Below are 25640 nucleotides of genomic sequence, written 5' to 3' on the forward strand. Positions count from 1 at the left end.
AGCTGTAGTTTATTAAAAACACAACTATGAAGCTAAGTAACGAATGAGTTAGAAAGCATAGATCATTCAACCAAATGCAGCAGTGGCTTGATTCATGGTACAGCCTAGCTATTGGATAAATAAAGTAAGTATTAGGAAAACAGCTAAAAAGGTATAACTGGGAACAAAAAAAACCACATGAAAGTATATTTGGCTGTCTGGTGAAGAAGGATGGCACTAGTTCATTTAAGTAGGACAACTAGGAGTCATTTACTAAGTTGTGTCTCTGGTGTCTACTAGATAACATTTTCCCTATAAGGCTTCGCATTTACACAGCACCTGAAAGTACTCAAAGTGCTTCACATTCTTTATTTTAGTAATAATTCATTTTCCTTAGTCTACCCAAAGGATTATTCTGTATTGTAGGAAGTCCCTTTAACCTTCTACCACATTATAACCTAAGCACTCTGAATGGCAGTTATATCTGGCAAAACTCCAGCACGGAAAGAAAACTGAATTGATATTTCTACCAAACAGTTGACCTAACAAAATGTATTGTTCTAACTACTATGTCTCTTCCCCTACCTTAAATAGGTCACTTATGTCATGATCCTGGTTCAGTGAGCCAGATATGGATCGAACAGAAAACACCACCATCTCTGGACCTGGGCATTAGCCTAGCTGAGGAAGGGACAGCCAGGAAGAACCTGCATTGTCTTGTAGAACTAGCTGCCCAATCTGGGGAGGATATAGCTGAAGAGGAAACAGTGTCTCCAGACTCAAACCTCAAAGCCACCAACTTTCTCCACACCTGAAATGTCAGTCAGAGGGGCCTGAAGATCTGCCCCAAGGACCATAATTATCCAGCTCCACTTGTCATTTGTTTTCAAGTACTACCCCACCTCCAGTAGTATTAAAGGACATCCCCATGTGCACACAATCTAATACCATGTACTGATGTGGATAAATGTTTCCCCAATGAACTCTGCACTCAGCTAAAGCAGTAATTTTCAGTAAGGTGTGTTGTGGCCCAGTGAAATTTCTACCAGTCTGCTTCATCCAAGAGCAGAGGTGGGCAAACTGTATCCCATAAGCCTCAAGTGTCTCTCATCCTCGCTCAGTGTGGCCTCCAACGCTCATCCCAGCATTCCCTGTACCAGAGCTTGGAAAAGTTACTTTTTTAAACTACAACTCCCATCACCCCCAGCCAGAGAGAGAGAGAGAGAGAGAGAAGACACAGGTAGGCACTCAGTGTGGAGCATATGTGAACTTGAACACCCAACCACAGTTCAGTGGTGTTGCTTCCTTTAGAATGACACTCTAGGTGCCACACTCTGTGGTTTGGACATCAAGCTCACATGTGCTCATGACTGATTGCCTCCCTGTGTCTTTGCTTTCTCTTTGCAGCAAAGAAACGAATGGGAGCACAGACGTAGGGAGGTAGGGGTGGGGGTGTTGGAAGGGCAGAGAGGACCTACAGGAATGTAACTGGAAATCAACTGAACACCTGTGCTTTGAGATGTATTTGTATCAAGGAGGGTTCATGTTGCCCCACTTCCAATGGGTATCTCAATTAAACATTCCTGAAGCTGCCGCCATAATACTTATATTGTAAACATATCTCTGGGATCTGGTGCAGAAGGGTGAGAATTAAGAATCTCTGATAGATTGGGGGCAGGGTCTAGAAGATGACTTTACTAAACTAGATACACACAAGAGATATGGGAACTACAGCAAAAAAGAATGAGCTGTGTTTATTTTGCATGTCTTACCTGTCTCTCAGGACCAGTCGGTTCGGATTCTCGTCTCCGCTGTCGGATAGCTGGTGCTGAATATAAGGGGGACTGTGTGGGGCTTCCTGGTTGCTGTTCATGTTTATTGTCAGAGACTGTCTGACAATGCCCTTCTTGTCTGTGGGAACTGTCCTCCTCAGCCACAGGCTGCATACCCCGGGTTCTTCCGTGACCATCATGTATTTTCGGCCTGACTGCCACTTCTGCCTCCAGTCGCCTTCTCTCCTCACCCTCTTCAATGGGCCTCAGCTCCTCAGGCTCTTCATCTGTTGTCCCAGAGGTACTTGGTTCCGCACCAGGGTGGAAGTCCTTCAATTCTGTTTCTTTATCAATTATAACCCACTCTTTGCTGTCAAAGTCCTCCTCCTCAGCCAGTGGTACTGATCGGAAAGCATTGCTAAGGGCTTCATGCTCCACAGAAGCAGACACATCCATCCTGCCACTTGCCTGCCTGTCTACCTGTCCAGTGTCAATGGACAGCATCTGCGCTGGCTGGGAAGACCACGCAAGCCGTGAAGGAGAACAGGGCAAATCCACTCGTGACCTGAAAATAAGATAAGAAGCCTAAGGGACCAGCTAGAATTCAGCTCAAGTTTTAAGACTGAAGGATTACTGAAGAGTAATATGGATATTCTTTTATTAATGTGGCAAAGACAGCAAAACGTGGCTATTTCCTATAACATGAGATAGCAAAACTTCAGAATGTATCTCTCACAAGTCAAGATTTGCTTTTTACCATGCCCTTAAGGTCTACTGAAAACTAAAGTCCCACTACTTGGAATATGTTCAAATGTTCCTCTACTTGTAAAATATCTGTAAGGCATTCACCATTAGACTGGCCATCAAGTCAGTTTACTTGCCAATTGGTGATTTAGCAGTCTCCAGCACAATGATTCTAGGAAAACTCTGCTCAAAACCTTTACTCTTGGGCCATGCTCCAGACCTGGGAGGATTTTAGATGCTAGCATCCAACCAACTTCCACTGTTCTGCTGTCTAGATGCATCCCAACCAAGAGCATCAGCTGGCAAAGCATGTGACATCTAGCCTGGGCAGCTCTTGAAGAAATTAAGTATTGGCTGAATATATAAAAGGAGAGTGCAACTGGAGTTTAAAAACCTTCAGTTGTGCAGATGGCTGCTCTAGACATTGGACTGGTTTGGACAACGGTAAATCACGCTTGGCCCAAATTTCTCTTGGTGACCTTCTGATGTTGCTGGACTACAACTCCCATCATCACTGATCATTGGTCATGCTGGTTGGGGCCAAACATCTGGAGGGCACAAGAGTGGGGAACATTGGTTTAGCATTACAAGAACAAGCTTAGCCTGTCCCTAGGCTCACATGTTTCCTTCTCCTCCTCTGCTACAGTTTCAAGGAGTTTGAAAACTTCTGTTTTTGATTAACCATCACTTGCTGCGCCATCCAAACCGAGACAAACTATGGTTAATATAAACTATGACTAGTGGTAACAAGCCAACTTCAAACCATAGTTTATTAAGCTAGATTGTTTTTATCTATCTATCTGTCTGTCTGTCTGTCTAACACAATTTATATACCAATTGTAGAAAACCTCTAAGCGGTTTGCAAAAAACCCCAACACACTCGTTTATTTATTTAGTTAGTTAGTTAATACATCAAAGAGGAGAATCACCAGTCCAGGCTCCATCTTGGCTGTCGCCTCAGCAACACACAAGATTTGACTCCATGTTAGAAAACAGAATGTAAATGTTCTTGCAGACTAGCAGTCTATGCTTCAAAATAAAAAAGGAAGCAGAAAGCAGTTTGCAGATGTATCTTTAAAGAGCAAACATCCTAAGAGGTAGCTCAAAAGCTTAGTCCCAGCAGAGTAGGGACTTAGGAATTCTAATATGCTGGTTCCAATCAGATATCATTACACTCTGATCCAATTACTCTTCTCATAATAGGCCTCCTTGCTTACACTGGAGGCTGTGACTTTTGAGGGAGAATAATAATAATAAATAATAATAAATTTAATTTCTTCGTCGCCTATCTGGCCAATGGCCACTCTAGGCGACTTACAAAATTATTAAAATACAATTAATAAAATACAGTAATACAATAAAAACAATAGATCTACAACAACAATATTAAAACTGGGTAGGAGGCATTACAATTATATCGATTAACCCTCCCCGGATACCCCGAAGGCCTGCTGAAAAAGCCAGGTCTTTAAGGCTTTCCGAAATACATTTAGGGAAGAGGCATGCCAGAGATCTTGTGGGAGGGAGTTCCAAAGAGTGGGGGCCGCCACTGAGAATGCCCTCTCTCTTGTACCCGCCAATCTGGCTGTTTTTGTTGGCGGGATTGAGAGAAGGCCCTGTGTGGCCGATCTTGTCGGGCGGCATAATTGGTGGCGTTGAAGGCACTCCGTGAGATAAACTGGGCCGAAACCGTATAGGGATTTAAAGGTCAATACCAACACCTTGAATTGGGCTCGGAAAACAACTGGAAGCCAGTGTAGGTCGAACAACACTGGTGTGATGTGATCTCGGCGGCGACTATTAGTAAGTAGTCGAGCCGCCGCATTTTGTATCAGCTGTAATTTCCGGACCGTTTTCTTTTTTTTTTTTACAATAATTTTTATTCAAATTTTCATAAAACATACAAAACAAAATCATAAAACATTCAAAGACAAAAAACAAAACAAAACAAAAATGATTAAACAAAAAAATAAAATGTTGACTTCCCATTTGTCGCAGATCAAATCAGTTATAGGTCTACAATATATAACAATCCTGTCTCTTAAATTATATTATAAAATCACTTTCCTCCAGTAGTTATCTTAATTAATCATCAAATCTCATAAACATTACTTTATTCTTTCCACAAAAAGTCAAAGAGAGGTTTCAATTCTTTAAGAAATATATCTATCCATTTTTCTCCAAATAAACATGTCGATTAATCCATCTCATTAATAATAATAATAATCTTATTGTCATAACCATAGTCCAAATAAACATATCGATTAATCCATCTCATCAAAATCTGTTAGGTCCAATAATTTCAATAGCCATTATTCCATTATCCATATTAATTCCATCTTCCATCTTCAATAGTCCGGTTAAGTCCAGTAATTTCAGTGTCCAATCTTCCATTATCAGTATTCCATAATAATCTTGCTGTCATAGCCATAGTCATATAATAAGAGTCTGATGGGAATTTCCTCTATCCCAAATATTTTCTTGCCATCAATTCTGAATAAGTTGCTGAAATATTGTTGTAAAGTCATATCTCTGTTCTTCTTTTTTACAAAATGCACTGGCTCATCTCTTGAGAGTTTTTCCATTGTCACATGGCTGCAGTTAATTCCATAGATTTTCTCTATAACAAGCTCCATCACGTCATTCCAGTCCAGAAGATTATCCAAGCCATTGATAACTTTATCTCTAATATCTTCATTAATTTCTTCAGAGATAACGTTAAATTCCAAGCAGTAGATTTTATTTCTAATATCCATAAACTCCAGATCTTTTTCCAATTCCACATTTGTTCCAATCTCCAGGGCTTGTATCTTCCCTTTATTTTTTCTTTTCTCATCTCTGATCTCATTCTCCTCTCTCACAGGATCCCCTATTTCTTTAAGCTCCTGCGTCATTTTGCTCAGTTCAATTTTCAGCTCCTTACTGCCCTGTCGCAGGGTTTGTTTCGTTATCTCAATCTCATCCATTATTTTCTGAAACATAATTACTTCCAGATTCTCAGCCACTTTCTTGATTGCCATTTTTAAAACCACGAAAACAAAACAAAACAAAAATAAAGAAGAACCACTTCTTATTTCAGCAACAATTGGGTTAATATTCCAGGCTTGATGACATCACAGTATAAACAGAGCAGCCTGCCTTATCTCTCTATGTTCAAGAATACAAAACAAATTTAGTTCCCAGCATCAAAACAGTTAGTGGCGTCGTGAAGAAGCAGATTCGTCAAAATAAAATAGACCAAAAAGAGAATAGTCCCAGACAATATAATGTTCCTCGGAATAGAAATCCCTCTTCTGTTTATATCTTTAGAATGCACTTCCAGGACAGCTTTTTGCAATAGAAACAGAGATAAGCTGTTAATTTCGTGAATAACAGAGAAGAGTTATAGCTCACCCAGAAGTTCTTTAAAGCTGATTCATTTGACAAATCTCTTTTTGCTGCAACAATTTAAACCAAGTAAAAAAAATAATAGAAAGAAGGGTGCTTGCCTGTTAGTCCGTTTTCTCTTTGAAGAAAAGATAAACGTATCGCATTAATCAGATAGAGCTTGTTCGGAAGTCCGTCCGGCATTGCTGGCTGGACCTTTTCTCATAAATTAATGAAATCCAGTCCTCCCAACAAAAACAGGCTTTTGAGGTTGATCTCTACGTTTCTCCCTGCCCGGGAGAAATTTCATCAGTCAAAAAAAAATGTTCTGACTGATTTATATCTGGATAAGCTTCTTCTGAGGTGGGAGCCCGTCTCAAAAGCAGGCACAAGCGAAGTCACCCTTCCCGGAAGTCAATTTCCGGACCGTTTTCAAGGGTAACCCCACGTACAGCGCATTACAGTAGTCCAAACGAGAGGTGATCAGGGCGTGTACCACCAGTGGAAGCTGATGAACAGGAAGGTAGGGTTGCAGCCTTCGTATGAGGTGTAGTTGGTACCAGGCTGCCCGGCTCACTGCCGAAATCTGAGCCTCCATGGACAGCCTGGAATCAAGCACAACCCCAAGGCTGCGGACCTGGTCCTTTAGGGGTAAACTCACCCCATTGAATTTCAGGTCAATGTCACCCAACCTTCTCTTGTCCCCCACAAGTAGTACCTCGGTTTTATCAGGGTTCAACTTCAGCTTGTTCCTTCCCATCCATCCACTCACAGATTCCAGGCAGTTGGATAAGGTCTCCACAGCCAACTCTGGTGAAGATTTAAACGAGAGATAGAGCTGAGTGTCATCCGCATATTGATGACACTGCAGCCCAAATCTCCTGATGATTGCCCCCAGCGGCTTCATATAGATGTTAAATAGCATGGGAGAGAGGATAGAGCCCTGTGGCACACCACAATTGAGAGGCCAAGGGTCTGATACCTCCTCCCCCAACGCTACCTGTTGGTACCTGTTGGAGAGAAAGGAATGGAACCACTGTAATACAGTGCCTCCAATTCCCAATCCCTCCAGGCGAAGCAGAAGGATACTGTGGTCGACAGTATCAAAAGCCGCTGAGAGATCGAGGACAAGAAAGGTGGATTCTCCCCTATCTAATGCCCTCCTCAAATCATCAACCAGAGCGACCCAAGGCTGTTTCAGTTCCGTGACCAGTCCTGAAACCCGATTGGTATGGATCCAAATAATCCGTTTCATCCAAGTGTGCTGACAACTGGTTGGCCACCACTCGCTCAATGACCTTGCCCAGAAATGGTACATTCGAAATTGACAGGGCTGTTTTTATGTTAAGACTGCATAAAGTGGAAGAACTGCTTTTTGATGCGCTCACACTGAAGGATTCGTCATATTCTCCGCACCTGAGGTTTAAAGTCCCCAGTGTCCACAGCATTCTCATTCAGCCACTTCACATCAATTTCCACATCGAAATGCCCAATGTTTTCACTAACCATTGTTAAGAGTAACCATCATTTCAGGTTTGGCCAACATGTCAAGCTGTCTAAAAACAGAAGCTTATGATCCCTCTTCATGCCCATGCAAGAGAAGGAGAGGGAGAGTGTGCAAGTCCAAGAGGATAATGCTAAACCCGTGGTGGGCAGACTTCAAGCTTGTAGGATCAACTTTATTTTTTACTAAAATCCCAAGATCCACCGGATGTAGTCAGGTGCAAAAGACATACACTTAAATTAAAGAATTCTAAACCCAACAATCTGGGTTCTTCTTACTACCAGAACTGAGCACTGCTTACAGTCCTTCCACGTACAAAACCTCTAAACTACTCCTTGTTACTCCTTGCCAACCTTAAAGCTGCCATCACAAAAAAATTGAGAAACAGAAACCCTTACCAATCTACTGCAAATTGCCCAGAGATCTACCAACAGATCCCAATCTATCTTTTGCCCATCTCTGTGCTAACATATAGCATTATATCAAAACACAGCCATTGACTAGGCAGCTTGCCTCCCATTTGTGCTTTTTCTAGCCTCACCCTACTTGTCTCCTGCCCCTTACCTATCAACTGTGTTCCAGGATCATCTTCTTTGTCTGTCTCTTAGGAAAGAACTGGTGGGGAATATGCACAGCATAATGACACTGGGATTTGCACCAGGTAAGCTGACATGTACATTACAAAGGCTTCATATAGGACAGTTCTTTTTGGCAATAACCCTGGGTTTATGATAGCATGTAGTTCTGCCCCTTTACTGCTGCTGTTCCATGTCAACTCTTTTAAAGGATATTGAGCATAACTCCTGTTTGACCCTCCCTTCAGTGGCTGCCTGTCAGAATCTTGCCCAACCCAGACCCCAGGGAAGTCTCCTCTAAGGAAGAGGCATGGGATTCTGATAGAGAATCCCAATACAATTGAGGACATGAAAGAACCCACAAAACTCCCAAGGCAGCCTGAACTGCCTCAGTTCTTGGAAGTCTCAACTGAGCCCCTGATACCCCATCCAACCACAGCCCTACTATGATCAAGAGCAAAGGCGGCAGCAGACCTGGTGGGAAGCCCAGAGGTAGCACCAAACTGCCTGTTTGGCTGCCATAAGGCTCTATTGCCTCTATTGGCAGAGAGGATATATGCCTCTCAGTCTCCCCTGGACCTTTGCTGGGTTAACAGCAGGACCTGAGTGTAAGAGCACTCTCTCCTCCTGTGGCTTCCAGCAACTGGTAATGGAAGCATAATGCCTCCCATCATGGGTAGAAGGCATTAATGTTTTGTGTGTGCTTTCGTACAAGCAAGCTCTGGCCTGCTTGACCAGACAGAGGGTTTTTTTTAAAAAAGTGTTTTGCTGGTGGGATGCCGTCCTGCTACTTTTTCTGCAGCCAGCCCCCTCCAATTTGCCACCCCCACACCTTTCTCTCAGAGGCTGGTGGACGGATCTGCTCAGGAGGGAGCCACACCTCTGGCCAGGTGAGAAAGCAGTGGGCTTAAGGAAGGAGCCGGCAGCGGCTCCTCCACCGGCACCCTGCTGCATCGCAGTCTGCAATGCACTAATTCCCGCTGCCGGCGGCGGTTGGGAGGAGACAGGAGTGGCTATGTAGCAGCAGGGGGACCCACTGAAGACAACTACGATAGCAGCAACAGCAGCATCCTGCCTTTGGCAGTTCCATCGTTGCATCCAACCCATGGAGCGCGCAGGCCTTCATTGTAAAGAGCAAAAGCACCCTCTGATTTTCTCTCAGTGTACAGGCGCTGCCCTGCAAAGGAGGAGAAGAAGAAGCCCTTTCCTGCCCTGACAGATGGAGGGATCGCATACAGCCCACAGTGTGGCTGCTCCCCTTTGTGCTGTGTCTCTCTGTCGTGTGTGCATGGATCTTCTCTTTGCCTGCCTGGAGAGGGACAGATCTCCCAGGCACTTTGGGCTGCAATCCAATACAAGTCTGCTCAGAAGTAAGTTCCATTAGTACTTACTCCTAGGTAAGAGTGTATTGGATTGCAGCCTTGGGCTCTGTGTGTGCAACCTGCCTGCCTGCCTGCCTATCTGCTTTGGCAAAGCCGCCTAGCCTTGCCAGGTCCTAAAGCCCCACAGGTTCTGCCACCACTCTCCCTTTTACCCATTTCTCTCTGGTTTTCCAGGTAAAGCCAGGGCTGTGGTTGCTTTGAGTGGCTGCCAAAAGGTTCAAAGGAAGAATCCTCAGGGGTTGTAGGATCAGGGTAAATCCGGATTTCCCCCCCTTCTTTGTTGAGGCTGGATGCGATTGTTGGTATGTTGTGTTTCCTGCGTCTAGGGGATGGGGTGACTGATTATGGGCAGGGTCTGGTTGTTTTTTCAGGACTGGAGTATGAGTGTCACTTGTGAATACAGTGAACATGAGATACAAGGTGGCAAACAGCTGTTTCAAAACAACAGCAACAGAAGGTTGTCTTGACAATCTGGGGTTTGTTATGGATGCAGGAAATCTGGGGGGAGGAAGGGCTTGGGGTAACAGTGTAAAGCATGCTGGTGAAACGGATGGTGGCACTTTTCATGGAGGATCTTTTTAAATGTGTTGACTTGGGGAGGTTTCAAACATGACCACATGGATGAGAATTGCCCTTGCAGCTAAGTCACTAGTCCTCATGGCTGAAAAGAAAACCTTGGAAACAAAGGATAGAATCATACGATCACAGAATAGTAGAGTTGGAAGGGGCCTATAAGGCCATCTAAGCCAACCCCTGCCCAATGCTGGAATCCAAGCTAAGGACTGGACTTTTATAACATCAGGATTCCAGCAGAGCAAACAGGCCAGACCACCACCACTACCATCTTTGCCTGGTTTCACAATCCTAATTCACTGTTGGCACATGTGTGTTTGTGTGTATGTATTGAATTAATAGTTATGTTTTGTAGCTGCAGTGGAAAGTGGTGATGGCCTGGGTTCGGGTGATGTGGAAAACACTCTCCTTAAGTATTGCCACATCTGTTCTGCTGCCTGTTCCATATTGCCTACTCTTTCCCCAATCCCTGGGGCTTGCACACTAGGCACTAAATGTGAAATTTCCATGCTTCATTCGCATACTTTTTAAATGGCATATCCACATGACATGCTCATCCAGTCATTGTTCCCCAATGTTTTCTCCATGATTCTTCCATCTCTTTTCACAGACCAAGAAAATCTGAGTTTTTCTTTTTGAAAGACCAAAACATAAGAACACATGAAGAGCTCTGCTGGATCAGGCCAGTGGCCCATCCAGTCCAGCATCCTGTTCTCACAGTGGCCAACCAGATGCCCCTGAGAAGCCCACAAGCAGGACCCGAGAGCAACGGCACTCTCCCCATTTGTGATTCCTTGCAGCTGGTATTCAGAGGCATACTGCCTTTGATAGTGGAGGTAGAACATAACCATCATGAGTAGTAGCCACTGATAGATAGCCTTATCCTCTGTGAATGTGTCTAATCCAGGGGTGTAGCTGTCTCAGGGGGTCTTAGACCCCTTACTTTATTAGCAGCAGGGTCTCAGCAGGCTTCCCTACGTCTCTAGCATCCTACGAGTCAATCAGCATGAAAGGGGAGTGTGTTGGCCACTGAGAAGATTTTTCTAACATGCTTCCTTGTCTTTTTCTGATGATTGGAGCCAATCGGAGTGAAAGGAGGTGAGTCAGCCATTGAGAATCTCCTCAGTAGCTAACACATTCTCCTTTCATATTGGCTCCTAGGGATATCTGTTTTTATGGGAGAAGGCATTAACAAGGACCTCATTCTCAACCCAGCAGCAAAGAAAAAGAAAAGAAAAGAAGGAAAGGAGGGGACATGGCTGTGACCATCATGAAGGGACCCTGCACTTCTGAATTTGCCACTACACCACTGATTCTGAATATAAATCTGTGATAATTTAAAGTATGTGAACATGCTACTTGCTATCCATACAAACAACTTTCCACAACAAGGCAACTGCTTGATTTTCCTGTCCAAGCTTTAAATTTAATCGACTAAAAGCTGCCCTTTCAGACAACCAAAAAATAATGTGTTAATCAGAGGAACCAGTTTTCCCATTCTGTTTAAAAATACCATTGAAAATGCTTGAGCGTCACTCAGGACCAATTGTAATAATATTCTGAAAGTACAAAACGTATACAAAATGACGACTTCATTGAGTTCACAACCATTTATGAACTTACAATTTGGGCTGGATTTATCCATGCTGTGACTGCATACTGTGCTTAGGGTATCAGTAAATATTATTAAGCCTTTTCGGACAACAGTGTTCCCCAAAACATAGCCACCAATATGACATCCAACTGGGAAAGTAGACAGCATGGTTGGTGAAAAAAATTAGTAACCCCAGAACCTAAAGAAAATAGTGGGGAATTTCCCTCTTCTGTTATTAGTTTATTTTAACCATATTATGTGTCCGCTTGATTTCTGGAATCCTCTTCAGTCCTGGATTTCTAGACATCTCCAATATTGGGAAAACTCTCACAGTTACGGCAGCACATCTTTAACCACAGATACTGTGGTTATTTTTATAGGATAGAAACGAATTGTGTTGCCCTCTTCCTTTACTGTATGAATACAACAATGTTCCTGAGAGACTCAGCTAGTTTAAGTCACTGTCATCACAAAACAGGAAAATAATCTTGAGCATGTAAGAAAAAATTCTATTAGTAAAGAATAGAAATGGCACTTGGAAATGGGAACTCATTGTTTTTACTATCAAGCTTTGCATTATTTTCAGAATACCAATTATCAAGTCCATTACCCTGAGTTTCCCCCTAGTTATATTGTTGAAGCTTTAACAAGGAACTGTAAAGACTTCAAACATCATCTAACAACTCAGGTTTCTACCTAGGCCTATTTGGATATTTTTAGAGTGTTCTCCTGACTTGCTGTTTTCAATTATGGATTTTAAATGCATTTATTGTATTCTGGTCTTTATTTGCATTGTACTTATTCTATTTTGATTTTATAAATTTCTGTAAACCGCTTAGGGATTTTTGTAAAAAATGTTCAGCAGTATATACATTTTCTAAGCAAATAAGCAATATATAGGTACTTGTGGAAAATAGACAAACCTTCGCTCGTGCTGATCTCCCTTCCCGTCGGCAGTAGAGAGGCGCTCTGACTCAGGGCTATTCACTCGACGGTATCTCAGAGAACGCCCTTGAGTGGTAGGGGAGTCTGGTGCAGCTCGCACTGGGGAGCTTGGGCAGACACCACTTTTCTGATCTTCTTCTGCCAAACATTGTGTCTGCAAGAAATAGCAAACCCAAACAGAACATCACAAATCCAGCTAAGGCATTATAGTGAACACGACACACCCTACGAGCCAGCAGTGCTAGTTAGATCCACTCTCACAAACATCATCATTTGGAAGGTTGCACTCAGAACAATACTAGCATGATTATATTGTCTTGACAAAGACAGACCTGGAAAGTTATGATGGATTCTTCATAATTTTAGCCCTGCACAGACATTCACAAAATACACACAGTGGTAGATAAGGATGATAACCTGCAACACCCTCTTTCTACACAATGCAGAGAAAGACTAGATTAAAGGGCACAGTCTGCAACATGTCTAAGACCTCATTTTGATTCTCCTTCATTTCCTCTTGTATGGCCTATTCATATAAACAGCATAACTTAAGATAGTCATGGAGGACTGCAGCAGTAATTTCCAGTTCCCAGTGGAGGCTGCTCAGAGGTAGCCGCTGTGATCCACCATGAGTATCTCCTTTGACATTATGCTCCTCATGGAATTTATCAAAAGTAATCAAAATTAGAAGCCAGCTTTAGCTCAACATTTTGTTGAGATCCTTTTTCTGTGAGCTGCTTTTTTATTATAAGCAGCGCCCAGAAAGCTGGATTCCAGGCAAGTCTAGTATGGAGAGCTGTATCCTTAATTGGAGCTATAGCAAGTAAAACGCTTGTGCCACTCACAAGCTCCTTTATCATTAATTCTTACTTAAACCAAAAACACTTCACTCATTAATTTCAAATCTTTTCATAACTGCAAAACTTATGAAAGTAATAAATTTGTGATCTTTATTGTGTACAATTTTATTATGTATATGTTCGATTTTATTGTAAGCCGCCCTGAGTGCCCTATTATAGGGTAGAAGGGTGGGATAGAAATATTTTAAATAAATTAAATAAATAATAAATAAATAAATTTGAGGAATCCAAAAACTAACCAAGTGAAATTGGATGGAACACAACTTAAATAAGTCTTCTGTAAAAAAAGTATTTATTGTAGAATGGTGTACCTGCAGCACAGGTACAAACTTGATATATGTACTTGTTTTTCAACACTGGAAATGCATTTACTTTTTCTTTTTGTCTGGAGTCTTTGTAATTATCATTGTTGAATTTTTCTGACATGGGGATTAATCTCTATGCCAGAAAAAAATGTGTAATGGCTACATGGTAGCATAACATACATATTATATACATACATACATATCAAGGGGCTACTGCATATATAAGCTTCTCTGTCCATGTGCTTGTGGGTGTCCACAATTCCACACACAGATTACAAAATATATGATTTTACCAAATACAAAATTTAATCTTTATGGTGAAAAGTATAGCAAGGAATGAAGTACTTGCCAGTTAGAGCAAAAATTGATGTGCCACACTGAGTTTGCAGCAATGAGAATTCATGGGACACCTATTAAAGACCTATTCTTAATCAAAGAAATGATAAGAACTATGATGTTGACATACCAGGAAAGAATAATAGTTTCCTATGCATGAATCTACAAAGTCACAATTTGGTGCTCTGTTTCTTGTGGACAACCTCTTGAAGGTCTCTTCAACACCCATCTATCACTCTCTTTTCATTAATAATGTTATATTTACAATCATGATTAAAGTGAACAGTTTCTCGATCTTTAACATTTTCTCTTGGTTTACAGCCAGCAGGAAAAGGAAACAGATACTGCACATTCAAAAAGGTCAAAAAGGTCAAAAGACTTTACTTTGCTGATGCTGATCCTGAGCTTGTTGCGGTTCACATCCGTCTCTTCCCAAACCTCTCCTTCATTGAAGGCAGTGTTTGGAGCCTGGCCCAAGCTTTCTGCTGGCCGGCCAGGCAAAATTGGGGGAGCATTCTCCTGGTCACTCAGGTGCTCGCCTTGCAAAACATCCTCCGTGTTCTCACGAAGTAAATCTCCAGGAACTGGAGTGACGTTAACCACACTAGAGGGAAGACATACAATAACATCAGATGAAAAGGTCCTGAGTGTACAGCAACCTTTAGAAGCCATGTGACACTCAGGCAGTGCCACAAAGACCCCACCAGATAGTGTAGTCGCTATTCCGGATAATGCACTAGCACGTTGAGAATGTTGTATTAGAGCAGCTGCTTCTCAATCTGTTAAAATAAGGAGAATCCATCAATAGTATTTTCTCTTGGGACTCTACTTTATTTCAGTCTGTTACCCAGAAAACAACACTTCCTTATCCTTATTTCTGTTTAGGTGTGAACAAAAGATATTACTGACAACCTACAAATCCTTTCACAAGGACCTCATAATATCTAGTCAGTATGTTAAAGAGTTAATCCTCATTCAGCCAAGAAGAATTCTACTATGCCCCAGAAGATCTATTCAGTATGCTCACTGATGGTAAAAAAAATGCAGGAAGGAGTTCATAAATGTAGAATCCAGTACCCTAAAATACACTGAAAGCCAGAGTGTTATAGCAAATATAGTACTACACATGGAACAGGAATACCTCCCTACTCATCTATGAAGCTCATGGAGTGATCCCTGCCAAAAGGATAGACTATAAATGTGACAGATAAACTATATTATGCATTTTTCATTTCTATAGCTAAGTAGATTAGGGGTTCCTGTTGCTTGTTTTAATTTACTTATGAACTGTGCCTTATGTCTACCAAACTAAAATTCAGGCTGTGGTAATGATCCCTGGGGAAGTCTACTTTTATGTAACATAGCAACACAGGCAGAACATGATGTCACCAAATTCCACAAGGGTGTATGCCCTCACATGTCTTCCTAGTATTGTGATGTGGGTGGGGACATCCCAAGGTTACACTTACTAAAAAAGGGTAAAGGTGTCCCCGCACTTATAGCGCGAGTCATTTCCGCCTCTTAGGGTGACGTCTTGAGACGTTTACTTGGCAGACCATATATATGGGGTGGGATTGCCAGTTCCTTCCCCGGCCTTTCTTTACCCCCCAGCATATGCCAGGTACTCATTTTACCGACCACGGATGGATGGATGGCTGAGTGGACCTTGACCCCTTTTACCGGAGATTCGACTTCCTCCTTCCGTTGGAATCGAACTCCGGCCATGAGCAGAGCTTCGGCTGTGTTACCGCCGCTTACCACTCTGCGCCACAGAGGGTCTACACTTACTACATGAATAGATTAAGTGAGATTCACATGCATTAATAATATTATCAGAACTAACTCAAACTATATTATGAGAATTCTACTTGTCAAACACATAGTATACTTTTTACTAGTTATACGGAGCCCACAATAAAAAACATCCCTGAGGAATGACCAATCCCTCTTACAAGAGTCTGTGAATGTTGATAACATTTGTGAATACATCACTCACCCAAACATGGCTGCTGTCTGCCTTGTGTTCTGCTGAGGAGGAGTTGAGGTACTTGTAGATAATAAAATATCTGTACCAGCTTTTTCCCAGTCAAAGGCCTCGTTCTCAGTAATACCTCTTTCCTTCATGCTGTTTTCAAACACAGTCATGATGAGCTAGAAGAAAAACAAATTATAAATAAGGTTCATATGTTCATCCACAATCAGAAAGATAAGGAACACAGGAAGCCACTTTATACCTGACTATTTGTTTATCTAGCCCAGTATTATCTACTCTGACTGGCAGCAGCAAATCAGGGTTTCAGACAGAGGTCTTTCCCATCACTGGATCCTTTTAACTGGAGTTGTTAGGGATTGAAGTTGGGATGGAGCATTCTGTATGCAAAACATGTGCTCTGCCACTGCGCTATTGCCCCTCCTCAAAGAATCTTCAAAAGAATTTCCTATGCATTTTCAGATTTTCATCTGATATAGAGCAACGTATAGCGAAGGTCAAGGATAATAGCCTTAACGTGACTGTTACCAAATATTGGCAATACAACTTAGGGTTCATCTAAGAGGAAACATCTTCTGCTTAAGGTTCTGCACTTGTGCATCAAACCTGAAGCATCCCACTTTGGGCCATGATCTCAAAGCAGCTTGCATTGGCCCTCCTGCTGTTCTTATCTACTGAACAAATTGGCAGAAAACTAGCATTGTAATCCTAGGTCGCAGTTAAGCTTGGATTGCACTGTGGGATGCACTGAATGGGAAAAATTAAGAGGAGAAGGCGGGAGTGTTCCCACTCACACAGAAAAATAACAAAGAGAGCAATCCCTAGTTGACAGTGAAAGAACTGAAAACCAACCAAGTCTAAATGTACAGAAAGCAGGGTTTTTTTTATAATAAATGAATTATAAATACTTCATATGCATTCAGTTGTGCATAGTCTGTGATACAAAAGACATCATCTGCTGCTGATAAGAATATCTGTAACAACTTGCAAAGGGCCCACACGTTCTGTTATCCAGCTGCTGCACAAACATTACTCAATGGGAGGCTGGTCCACTAACTGTTGTAATATGGTCTTAGTCATGAGCATGAAAAGCTATTTTAATGGGATCTCAGGAGGTGTCAATCACAGGGTCTACCATTAATCAATTTTAGCATTTAAATATCCTGGGAGAAAGTCCTTTCAAGAGGGATCCTTCTTGCCTTACCAGGTCACAGCTTACTAAGTCACAGACTGGGGTGAAGACCCTTTGGCCCTCCAGATGTTGCTGAATTGCAACTCCAGTCAGTCCCAGCCAGCATGGCCAATGGCCAGGGATGATGGAAGCTGTAGCTCAGCAACATCTAGAGGGCCAAATCACACCCGTGATAAACAGTGACAAACAGTCCAGATACAGATGTATAAGAATTCATTCCTTACCATCATGGGTGTTGCACAGATAACTCATAAAACAAGAATTATTCTACTAATCCATTTGTCCATTTCTCAAGTCATGTTCATAATTTTACCAAACTATTTAATTGGGGATGGTTGGATGCCATTTTTACTTTCGTTGGCCAATATATTCTTGTAGAACTTATTAAAACAAACCAAGTGGACATAAACTATTGTTTTAAAATAACTGCAGACTCAGGAAGAGATGAAGATGTTGCTTCCATTTGAATCATATTTTCACAATTTTTACCTAAACTTAGCAGCCAAATGCATGGAAGATGAACCCTCTAAGGACAATTCAGAGATCTCCTAAACTTTATAGCTAGTTCTTCACATACAAAGAGCATACCTAACATGTTTGGGGAAATCTGTTTGAACATTTTTATTGGTTGTATGTGGAAGATCCAAAGGGCACACCTCTCTGTTGTTCTCTCAGAGGTTTACCTGATAATCTGGTTTAGTGAAGTAATCCAGATTTGCAATATGATCCAGGAAAAGGTGGAACTCAGAAGGCATATGTTTTAGCAGCATTCTATGTTCATATTTCTCTTTAATCATGCCAACTTGCTCCTAGATAGAAAAGATACCGTCATACAACATTATATTACACATAATATGAATCTCAAGCAAACAAAATGGAAAAGAAAATGGCTTAAAATTTATTTAAAGTGTTATTACTTTTTTAGAAATTCTAGCTAGCAAAATCTCATTCAATCACTGACTGTTTCCCCTACCTTATCTTTGATCTTGCGCCACGGAAGCTGACCAACTGCAAACTCCACCAGCATGTAAAAAAGGGACCACAGGTCATCATGTCGACCCATCTCCTGGGGGGAAAAAAGAGCAACCTTTTCTAGCTCTACGATATCTTTTTTTAGGTGAGGCGACCAGAACTGTACACAGTATTCCAAATGCGGCTGCACTATAGATATTTATTTATTTATTTATTTATTTATTTATTGCTTGCTTGCTTGCTTGCTTGCTTGCACTTGTATACCGCCCCATAGCCGAAGCTGTCTGGGTGGTTTACAGCAATCAAAAACATTAAAACAAATATACAATTTAAAACACATATTTTAAAAACAATTTAAAACACAATTTTAAAATTTAAAACAATATAAAAACAATTTAAAACACATGCTATGTAACAGCAGTGTTTTCAATAACTTTCCCAATTTGCCTTTTTTACAGCTGCTACACACTTGGGTGGACAGCTTCATTGAGATATCCACCTTGACCCCAAGATCTTGTTCCTGACCAATCACTGCCAGTTTAGACCCCATGAGCATATTGTATATGTGAAATTAAGATTTAATGCTCCTGTATGTATAAATTTACACTTTTTTACAGTGAATTTCATTTGCCATTTTACCACATATTCACTAAGTTTGGAGAGGTCCTTTTGGAGCTCTTCGCAATCCCTTTCTGTTTCAACAATTCTGAACAATTTAGTATCATCAACAAACGTGGCTACCTCACTGATCACCCCTAACTAGATCATTTATGAACAAGTTAAAAAGGACAGGTCCCAATGCTGATCCTTGGGGAACTCCACTTTCTACAGCCCTCCACTGGGAGAACTGTCCATTTATTCCTACTCTCTGCTTCCTGCTACTTAACAAATTCCTCATCCACAAGAAGACCTCTGTTCTTATTCCATGACTGCTAAACTTACTCGGGAGTCTTTGGTGAGGTACCTTGTTGAGAGCTTTCAACAAGCCTTTTAAGTAAAGATCTTGTCCCAGTTTCCATCTGTTATGGAATTGCTTTTAAGATGTTTTTAAAGATTTTTTAAAAAGATGTTTTTAAGATATTTTATTTTTAAAATATTTTTAAGATATTTTAAGATGTTTTTAGTGTTTTGTTCTTTGCTTTCCACCCTGAGCTCCTTCTGGGAGGAAGGGTGGGATAGAGGTTTAATTTATTATAATAATAATAATAATCCAAGTACACTATGTCAAGCAAATCACCTCTCAAAAAACTTTCAAAAGTTGGTGAAACAGGACTTACCCCTGCAGAAGCCATGCTGGCTCTGCTTCAACAAGCCTTGCTCTTCTTTATGCTTTGTTATTTTATCTTTAACAATGCTTTCTACCAGTTTTCCCAGGGCAGACTTTAAGCTAACTGGCCTGTAATTTCTAGGATCCTCCCTGGATCCCCTTTTAAAGATTGGTGTTGCGTTGGCCACTTTCCAGTCCTCAGGTATAGAGGCAGATCTGAGTGACAAGATACATATTTTTGTTAGAAGATCAGCTATCTCACATTTGAGTTCTTTGAGAACTCTTGAGTGGATGCCATCTGGACCCAGTGATTTTTCAATTTTTATTTTGCCTATAAGACTAGAACTTCATTTGTCATCACTTTTTGCCTCAGTTCCTCAGCCTCCCTTCCTGCAAAAGTTAGTTAAGCCACAGGGATCTGTCCTATATCCTCCACTTGACAACAGATGCAAAGAGTTCATTTAGCTTCTCTGCAATCTCCTTATCCTGCTTTAACACACTTTTGGCTCCCTTGTCATCCAAGGGTTTAACTGCCTCCCTAGATGTTCTCCTGCTTTGAATGTTTTTAAAGAAGTTTTTGTTTAAGATTTAAGCAACATGCTCCTCAAATTCTTTTCTAGCATCCCTTGTCTTCTTGCATTTCCTTTGCCAAAATATATGTACCTTTTTATTCTCATTTGGACAAGACTTCCATTTTTTGAAGGAAGCTTTCTGGCCTCTAATAGCTTCTTTGACTCTTCTAATTAATTACACTGGCATCCTCTTGGCCCTGGTGTTACCTTTCCTGATTTGCAGTATACATTCCAGTTGAGTTTCTAATAGGGATGGAGGAGAATATCCACTAAATCAGTACCAGATTTTGACTGAATCCAACAGTCTGCTGTCTTTTCGGACATGCACTGATTTCTTGTGGCTGGCTGCAGCTGTAATTGGCATGGCTTCCCCCCCCCATTGTACATAATTACTATCACTATTATCCATTAGCTTCCATGGATTTACATAAGCATTTATGTTAAAAATTACATAATTTTTTTCGCCACCAAAAAACAACAGCAGATCAAATCAGCAAGTGCAAAAGCAAGCAGGAACAAAAAAAATGGCAGCCTGGGATTGTATGATGGACTATCGGAATACAAGTGAATTGGAACTAGGCAGTGAACCCCATTCCTAGTTTCTAATGCTGTTTTTAAACAACTCCCAAGCATTTTGGAGTGATGTGATCCTCTGGACTTTGCCTTTCAACTTTCTTTTCACCAATCCCCTCTTTTTTCCTCTTTTGAAGTCAAATGTGACTGTATTAGATTTTCTTGGCAATTGGGCATTTACATGTATGTTTAATTTAAAAGCACTATGGTCACTGCTCACAATCAGTTTGACAACACTTACATCTCACACCAGGTCCTCTGTGCCACTTAAGATTAAGCCGTCTCTCTAGTCGGTTCCATGACTGCTCTACGGCACAGTCATTTAGGGTATCTAGAAATTTTACCTCTTTGCCATACCCAGTCTATGTCAGGGAAGTTTATTTATTTATTATTTGATTTATATCCCGCCCTTCCCCCCAATAGTTGAAGTTGCCCATTAACTAGAAAAATCGTTTTCAAACCTAACACCTTTGGGAACATTTTTCTACATTGTCTTGTCTGTTGAGAAAATCCTGTGCATTAGTCATAGAACCTCGTTACCATGCACAAGATACTGCAGCAGAGCTTGAATTACAGAGGCCAAAAGAGGCCCAGCCCGCTTAGCTATTGTTTTTGGAAGGCTACAGAAAGCATGATAAGGCTAAAATTGTGGAGAGTCAAAAGGGATGTCATTAACACCTTCCTATCTTTTCCCCACTGTAACCTAGAATGTGGTCTACTTGTGGGATGATGGCTGGAACCAAGAGTATGTCCTACAATACACCAACAGCTGTACACTACAGGAGAGGATCAGCAGTAGAGGACAAGCTGTCAGAAATTGTGGAGTTGATTCAACTTCCTTTGGATTACAAGCTTCTTATGCAGGCCCAAATTATACATGGGGATACAGGTAACCCCTTTTCCCACGTATGTATTTCCCACGTGCTCTAATATGTTTGCCACTTACTACATATTAGTATGCCAGTAGTGAGCAGCCTTGTAAGGCATTATCCTGGTGTGCTAATGCTGCATGCAGATAGGCCAATGAACATGATAAATGCATTTAAATATGACACGGTGTAGAGTGCTTACATGGAGATGGAGAACCTTAGGCCCGGAAACCAAATGTGGTCTTCGGTTCTCTCTATCTGGGCCTTAGGGCTCTCCTCAGGCCTTGCTTCACATACTCTCTGAGTATTTTTGCCTGGCTGGAATGCATCTTAGAACTCTGATAGTAACTTTTGCTTGGCTGGATGATGAATAGCTGCATGTAAGTGTGTGTAAAACTAGCCTACTGTGCAAAGGTAAAATTTACATTCATTGATCTGCCCACTTTTGTCTCTGGTCCCATCCACTACTGGCATGTGATCTCTAAGAGCATTGTCCAGAAAAGAATGGGGCCCTGAAGCTGAATAAGGTTACTTACCCCTGGCCCATAGTAGCCATATTTAAAAAACAAAAAACAAAAAACTAAGAACCATTATATATATATATATATATATATATATATATATATATATGAATGACAGATTTTGTGGGTCTTGGGCCACTAGAAAAACATCTTGCAGGGCTGGGTACAGCCTACTGGCTAAATACTTCTTCTGTAAAGCAATTGCTTTGAAGATGAAATCTATACTAGCTATGAGATTTCAAAATAAATCCTGATGTCAGAATTTCACTCCCATCTCAAACACTATGACAGTGACCTGGGACAAATGGCTATACTTTTCTACATCAGTTTTCCAGCTAGTAGGAAACCAAGTTTTTGATTTGTCAGTCTTCATAAGAAATGCAAGGCAAAAGTAGCATAAAAACAATTAAAATTAAAAGCATAACAATTAAAAAGGTAATACAAGTGCTTTACATATTATGGTTTTAATAGTTATATACTGTATTTTATTTTAAATATTGAATACCGCCCTGGGAACCCTCAAATTGAAAGGCATATAAAAATATAATAAGAAACGCAAGATCACCAATAACAACTATATCTTTTTTACATTTTTCAGTGGATAACTTATTGAAGGCAAGTATAGCAAGTAAAATAATGCTCAAGATTCTATAACAAAGGGGACTTCCGGGAAGGGGGACTTCGCTTGTGCCTGCTTTTGAGACGGGCTCCCACCTCAGAAGAAGCTTATCCAGATATAAATCAGTCAGAACATTTTTTTTTGACTGATGAAATTTCTCCCGGGCAGGGAGAAACGTAGAGATCAACCTCAAAAGCCTGTTTTTGTTGGGAGGACTGGATTTCATTAATTTATGACAAAAGGTCCAGCCAGCAATGCCGGACAGACTTCCGAACAAGCTCTATCTGATTAATGCGACACGTTTATCTTTTCTTCAAAGAGAAAACGGACTAACAGGCAAGCACCCTTCTTTCTATTATTTTTTTACTTGGTTTAAATTGTTGCAGCAAAAAGAGATTTGTCAAATGAATCAGCTTTAAAGAACTTCTGGGTGAGCTATAACTCTTCTCTGTTATTCACGAAATTAACAGCTTATCTCTGCTTCTATTGCAAAAAGCTGTCCTAGAAGTGCATTCTAAAGATATAAACAGAGGAGGGATTTCTATTCCGAGGAGAAAAAAATAAAAAATATGAACTTTGGAACATTATATTGTCTGAGACTATTCTCTTTCTATCGATATGTTTATTTGGACTATGGTTATGACAATAAGATTATTATTATTATTAACGAGATGGATTAATCGACATGTTTATTTGGAGAAAAATTGATAGATACATTTCTTAAAGAATTGAAACATCTCTTTGACTTTTTGTGGAAAGAATAAAGTAATGTTTATGAGATTTGATGATTAATTAAGATAACTACTGGAGGAAAGTGATTTTATAATATAATTTAAGAGACAGGATTGCTATATATTGTAGACCTATAACTGATCTGCGACAAATGGGAAGTCAACATTTTATTTTATTTTTGTTTAATCATTTTTGTTTTGTTTTGTTTTTTGTCTTTGAATGTTTTATGATTTTGTTTTGTTTGTTTTATGAAAATTTGAATAAAAATTATTGTAAAAAAAAAAAAAGATTCTATAACAAAGGCTCTTACCATATATGGAGAGAGAAATGCCAGACGTCCAAGCTGGATTTAGAAAGGGAAGAGGCACCAGAGATCATATTGCAAACATACATTGGATAATGGAACGGACCAAGGAATTGCAGAAGAAAATCACCCTGTGCTTTATAGATTACAGCAAAGCCTTTGACTGTGTAGATGATGAAAAACGATGGAATGCTTTAAAAGAAATGGGGGTGCCACAGCAACTGATTGTCCTGATGCGCAACCTATACTCTGGACAAGAGGCTACTGTAAGGACAGAATATGGAGAAACCAATTGGTTCCCAATCGGAAAGGGTGTGAGACAGGGGTGTATTTTATCACCCTATTTGTTTAATCTATACGCAGATCATACGGAAAGCAGGACTGGACCAAGATGAAGGAGGTGTGAAAACTGGAGGGAGAAATATCAATAATTTAAGATATGCAGTTGATACCATACTACTAGCAGAAACCAGTAATGATTTGAAACAAATGCTGATGAAAGTAAAAGAGGAAAGCACAAAAGCAGGACTACAGCTCAATGTCAAAAAGACTTAAGTAATGATAACAGAAGATTTATGTAACTTTGAAGTTGACAATGAGGACATTGAACTTGTCAAGGATTATCAATACCTCGGCACAGTCATTAACCAAAATGGAGACAATAGTCAAGAATTCAGAAGAAGGCTAGGACTGGAGAGGGCCACTATGAGAGAACTAGAAAAGGTCCTCAAATGCAGAGATGTATCACTGAACACTAAAGTCAGGATCATTCAGACCATGGTATTCCTGATCTCTATGTATGGATGTGAAAGTTGGACAGAGAAAAAAGCAGATAAGAGAAAAATGAACTCATTTGAAATGTGGTGTTGGAGGAGAGCTTTGCGCATACCATGGTCTGCGAAAAAGACAAATGATTGGGTGTTAGAACAAATTAAACCAGAACTGTCACTAGAAGCTAAAATGATGAAACTGAGGTTATCATACTTTGGACACATCATGAGAAGCCATGATTCACTAGAGAAGACAATTATGCTGGGGAAAACAGCACGGAGTAGGAAAAGAGGAAGGCCAAACAAGAGATGGATTGATTCCATAAAGGAAGCCATAGACCTGAACTTACAAGATCTGAACAGGTGGTTCATGACAGATGCTTTTGGATGTCACTGATTCATAGGGTCGCTATAAGTCGTAATCAACTCAAAGGCACATAACAACAACAAATAGCATAGTGACTAAGAATTTGCTACAGCAATGAATACACTAAGTGACCGACCCTATGGCAAGCTATTTTCTCTCGCATCTCAGGCAGCAAAACGTATTGGGACAGCCCAGATTACAACAGCTAACAAATGACAGTGATCTAGTATTAGACCAGGGGATCCCAAACTATGGTCCATAGACCACCAATGGTCCACAAGCTTCATTCAGGCGGTCTAAGGCATGTCCATATTAAATATTCCTATTGATTTGTAATTGTATTTTTAATGTTTCTTTTATTTCTTATATTTTATTGTATTACAATTTGAATTCTATGGAATACAAATTGTAATACAATAAAACACAATGTAAGAAATAAAAGAATTAAATTACTATTAAAAATCATACAGTATCTAGCACAGCACATTACAATTGCTACATCAAGCAGAAAAATCATTAAGTGGCCCACCAAGACCCTCAGCAATTTTCAAGTGGAAAATTGCATGGGGGGCAAAGTTTTGGAGGCACTACATTAGACTATATCCCACAAAGGAATCAGCAACAAGAATAATATTGCAAAGCATGTATAATCGATCTATGCACTGCCACAAGATGCGATTATGGCCACTAGCACAAATGGCTTTTAAATATGGATTAGACAAAGTTGTGGCATATCATTTTATCAGTGCAACACCAATTGGCCAGAATAGCTATAGGTTCCTCCATGTTTAGAACATTTGAATACCAGATGCAAGGAACAACTATCAGAGGAAAGCGGAAGCCTTCATGCCCTTTCTGGGAGTATCTAGAGCCATCGGGTAGCCACTGTTGAAAACAGAATGCTGGCTTAGATGGACTTTTGGTGTGATCCAAAAGGCCAGTGTTTTTGCCAAGACA

General features: G+C 40.6%; 1 protein-coding gene across 3 annotated transcripts in view; it reads right to left on the reverse strand.

Annotated features, from left to right (window-relative positions):
* TTBK1 (tau tubulin kinase 1) overlaps window positions 1-25640 on the reverse strand; it is a 168692-nt gene that overhangs the window by 47322 nt on the left and 95730 nt on the right. For all 3 annotated transcript variants that reach the window (XM_061625458.1, XM_061625456.1, XM_061625457.1), the window contains 6 exons: window positions 18091-18183; window positions 17801-17926; window positions 15932-16086; window positions 14320-14539; window positions 12413-12588; window positions 1752-2316 (listed from right to left, as the gene is read on the reverse strand). In XM_061625458.1, coding sequence (XP_061481442.1) covers window positions 1752-2316; window positions 12413-12588; window positions 14320-14539; window positions 15932-16086; window positions 17801-17926; window positions 18091-18183 — 1335 coding nt within the window. The remainder of the gene's footprint in view (window positions 1-1751; window positions 2317-12412; window positions 12589-14319; window positions 14540-15931; window positions 16087-17800; window positions 17927-18090; window positions 18184-25640) is intronic.

This window comes from Rhineura floridana, chromosome 4 (assembly GCF_030035675.1).
Source record: "Rhineura floridana isolate rRhiFlo1 chromosome 4, rRhiFlo1.hap2, whole genome shotgun sequence".
NCBI classification, from domain to species: Eukaryota; Metazoa; Chordata; class Lepidosauria; order Squamata; family Rhineuridae; genus Rhineura; species Rhineura floridana.